The sequence below is a fragment of the Cyprinodon variegatus genome, unplaced genomic scaffold (assembly GCF_000732505.1).
Source record: "Cyprinodon variegatus isolate N-32 unplaced genomic scaffold, C_variegatus-1.0 Scaffold656, whole genome shotgun sequence".
Lineage (NCBI taxonomy): Eukaryota > Metazoa > Chordata > Actinopteri > Cyprinodontiformes > Cyprinodontidae > Cyprinodon > Cyprinodon variegatus.
This window is the reverse complement of record NW_015151109.1, coordinates 463,043-464,864: the sequence shown is the minus strand read 5'-3', so window position 1 is coordinate 464,864 and position 1,822 is coordinate 463,043. Positions and strand designations below refer to the sequence as shown.

The 1,822-nt window shown below is 42.9% G+C and overlaps 1 protein-coding gene across 1 annotated transcript in view; it reads left to right on the top strand.

Moving 5' to 3' along the window:
• The window catches only part of ap4e1 (adaptor related protein complex 4 epsilon 1 subunit), a 23,727-nt gene that overhangs the window by 12,789 nt on the left and 9,116 nt on the right, over positions 1-1,822 (top strand). The window contains 3 exon segments of the mRNA XM_015393754.1: positions 335-447; positions 533-651; positions 1,089-1,391. Of these exon segments, the coding sequence (XP_015249240.1) occupies positions 335-447; positions 533-651; positions 1,089-1,391 (535 nt within the window).

Below are 1,822 nucleotides of genomic sequence, written 5' to 3'. Positions count from 1 at the left end.
AAAACTACTTGCCCCGGGCGATCGGGCGATGGTTGACATTGAGCCCTGTTGTGTATCATTTCATGGGCAATACGCTGCTGTGCGTTATGCATAAGTTAGGCTGTCGTTGGACATTAGTTCTGTATACGCCCAAAAATAAAAACAATACATAGAAAGTTCAGTGTATGCCAACATTTTTTGGAGATTCTGGGAAGTCGGGCATACGCTGGCTGAATCAGCAAGGTGTGACAGGGCTCCTTACTTTACAGATGTGGTAGACGATTTTTAATCTGGTTTGGGGATGAAAACACAACCTTCATTTGCTCTGGTTGTATTTTCCTATATAATTTCGTACATATGCACCAGATAACAAATGGTTTATTGAGACCATGAACACAGTGTTTTTACTGGGTGGAGACTTGCTGCAGCCGGACATCCCAAACAGTTTCCTAAAACTGCTCTCAGAGGGTGAGTTAATCACAAACTCTACTTGTTCAGCTAAGAACCTTTGTGGATATTTTTTTTATGTGCTGATTTTTTCCAACATGTCCAGGATTTGACAGTGTGGAAGAAGACGAGAAGTTGAGGCTGTTTGCTGTGAATTCATACGTCTCTTTGCTTCAAGAAGACTGCAGCAAACTGCCTCAGCGCTTCCTCCAAGTAATCTGCTGGGTGCGTTTTGGTCAAACTACGAGCAACATGATGCATAAATATATTTTTAGATGATTAAAAGGATCGAAGAAAGGAGGGAATAGTTATTTGCAGCTGTTCACTTCTTTACAGTTTACAGTCTTTTAGTCCAGTTGACTAAAAGCTTGTGTCTGGAGTTCCAAAAAAGTTAAAAAAAAGTGTGTTTCCATGTTTGAAGACGTTTCTCTTCCCATCCCATCTTCTGACATTTTGAATTGAAAAAGCTTCCTGGATGGAAGAGAAACGTCTTCAAACTTGGAAACAAAATCCAGTGGATTGATTTTTTTTACTTTTTTGGAATGACTCTGACCTGGATGACTGAGAATCTTCACCAGCAACTAAAATCTGCAGCAGTATTAAATGTTGGAGTGTGCAGGGACTGTGTCTCCTCTGCTAAAGTTCTGCTTGGTTGTGTTCAGGTTCTGGGAGAATTCTCTCGTCTACGGGAGGATCTGGAGCCAGAGGTGGTTTTGAGGCTGCTCGCTAAACTGCTGGACATGAGGAGCAGCAGCAGTGAAACGAAATGCTGGGTCCTCATGGCAATGACCAAGCTCTGCCCCGGCGGAGCGACTTCGACTTTGCTTCAGGAAGTGTCTGAAACATACAGCAGCTCCCTGGACACGGTGGTGAGACAAAGAGCTCAGGAGCTACAGATCCTCAGCCAAGACTCTGAGCTGCAGGCCAGGGTGTTACCCCGCCGTGCCAACATGGAGGCTGTGGAGGTAATACAAACACATGGCTCAGAGTTAACTACAGTAATCAAGAAAACAGGAAATACTGTCTGGAAAAGCTGAATGGAGCTAAATCGGTCTCAATTTTCACAAATACACATGTGATTCACACATGAACAAGAAACGATTCACAAACACATACAGCACGAGTCACGCAAGCGCACAAGATTCTCATATGCACAGCACATGATTCACTAAAGTATTTCTGGTCCATAAACAATTATAAATTAAATTATAAAGTACAAGTGGTCTTCAAACTTCACTGCATTCGCGTGTGGATTTTTGAGATTCTCTTGACGTGCCTCGATACACAAATGCATTTTGTTATACAGGGGATGGTTTGCAACCAATCACAGAGCTCCCTTCTATAAGCCAATCAGAAGAAAGTAATCCACCTGGGAGGACTATTCGTTCTGTCAGCT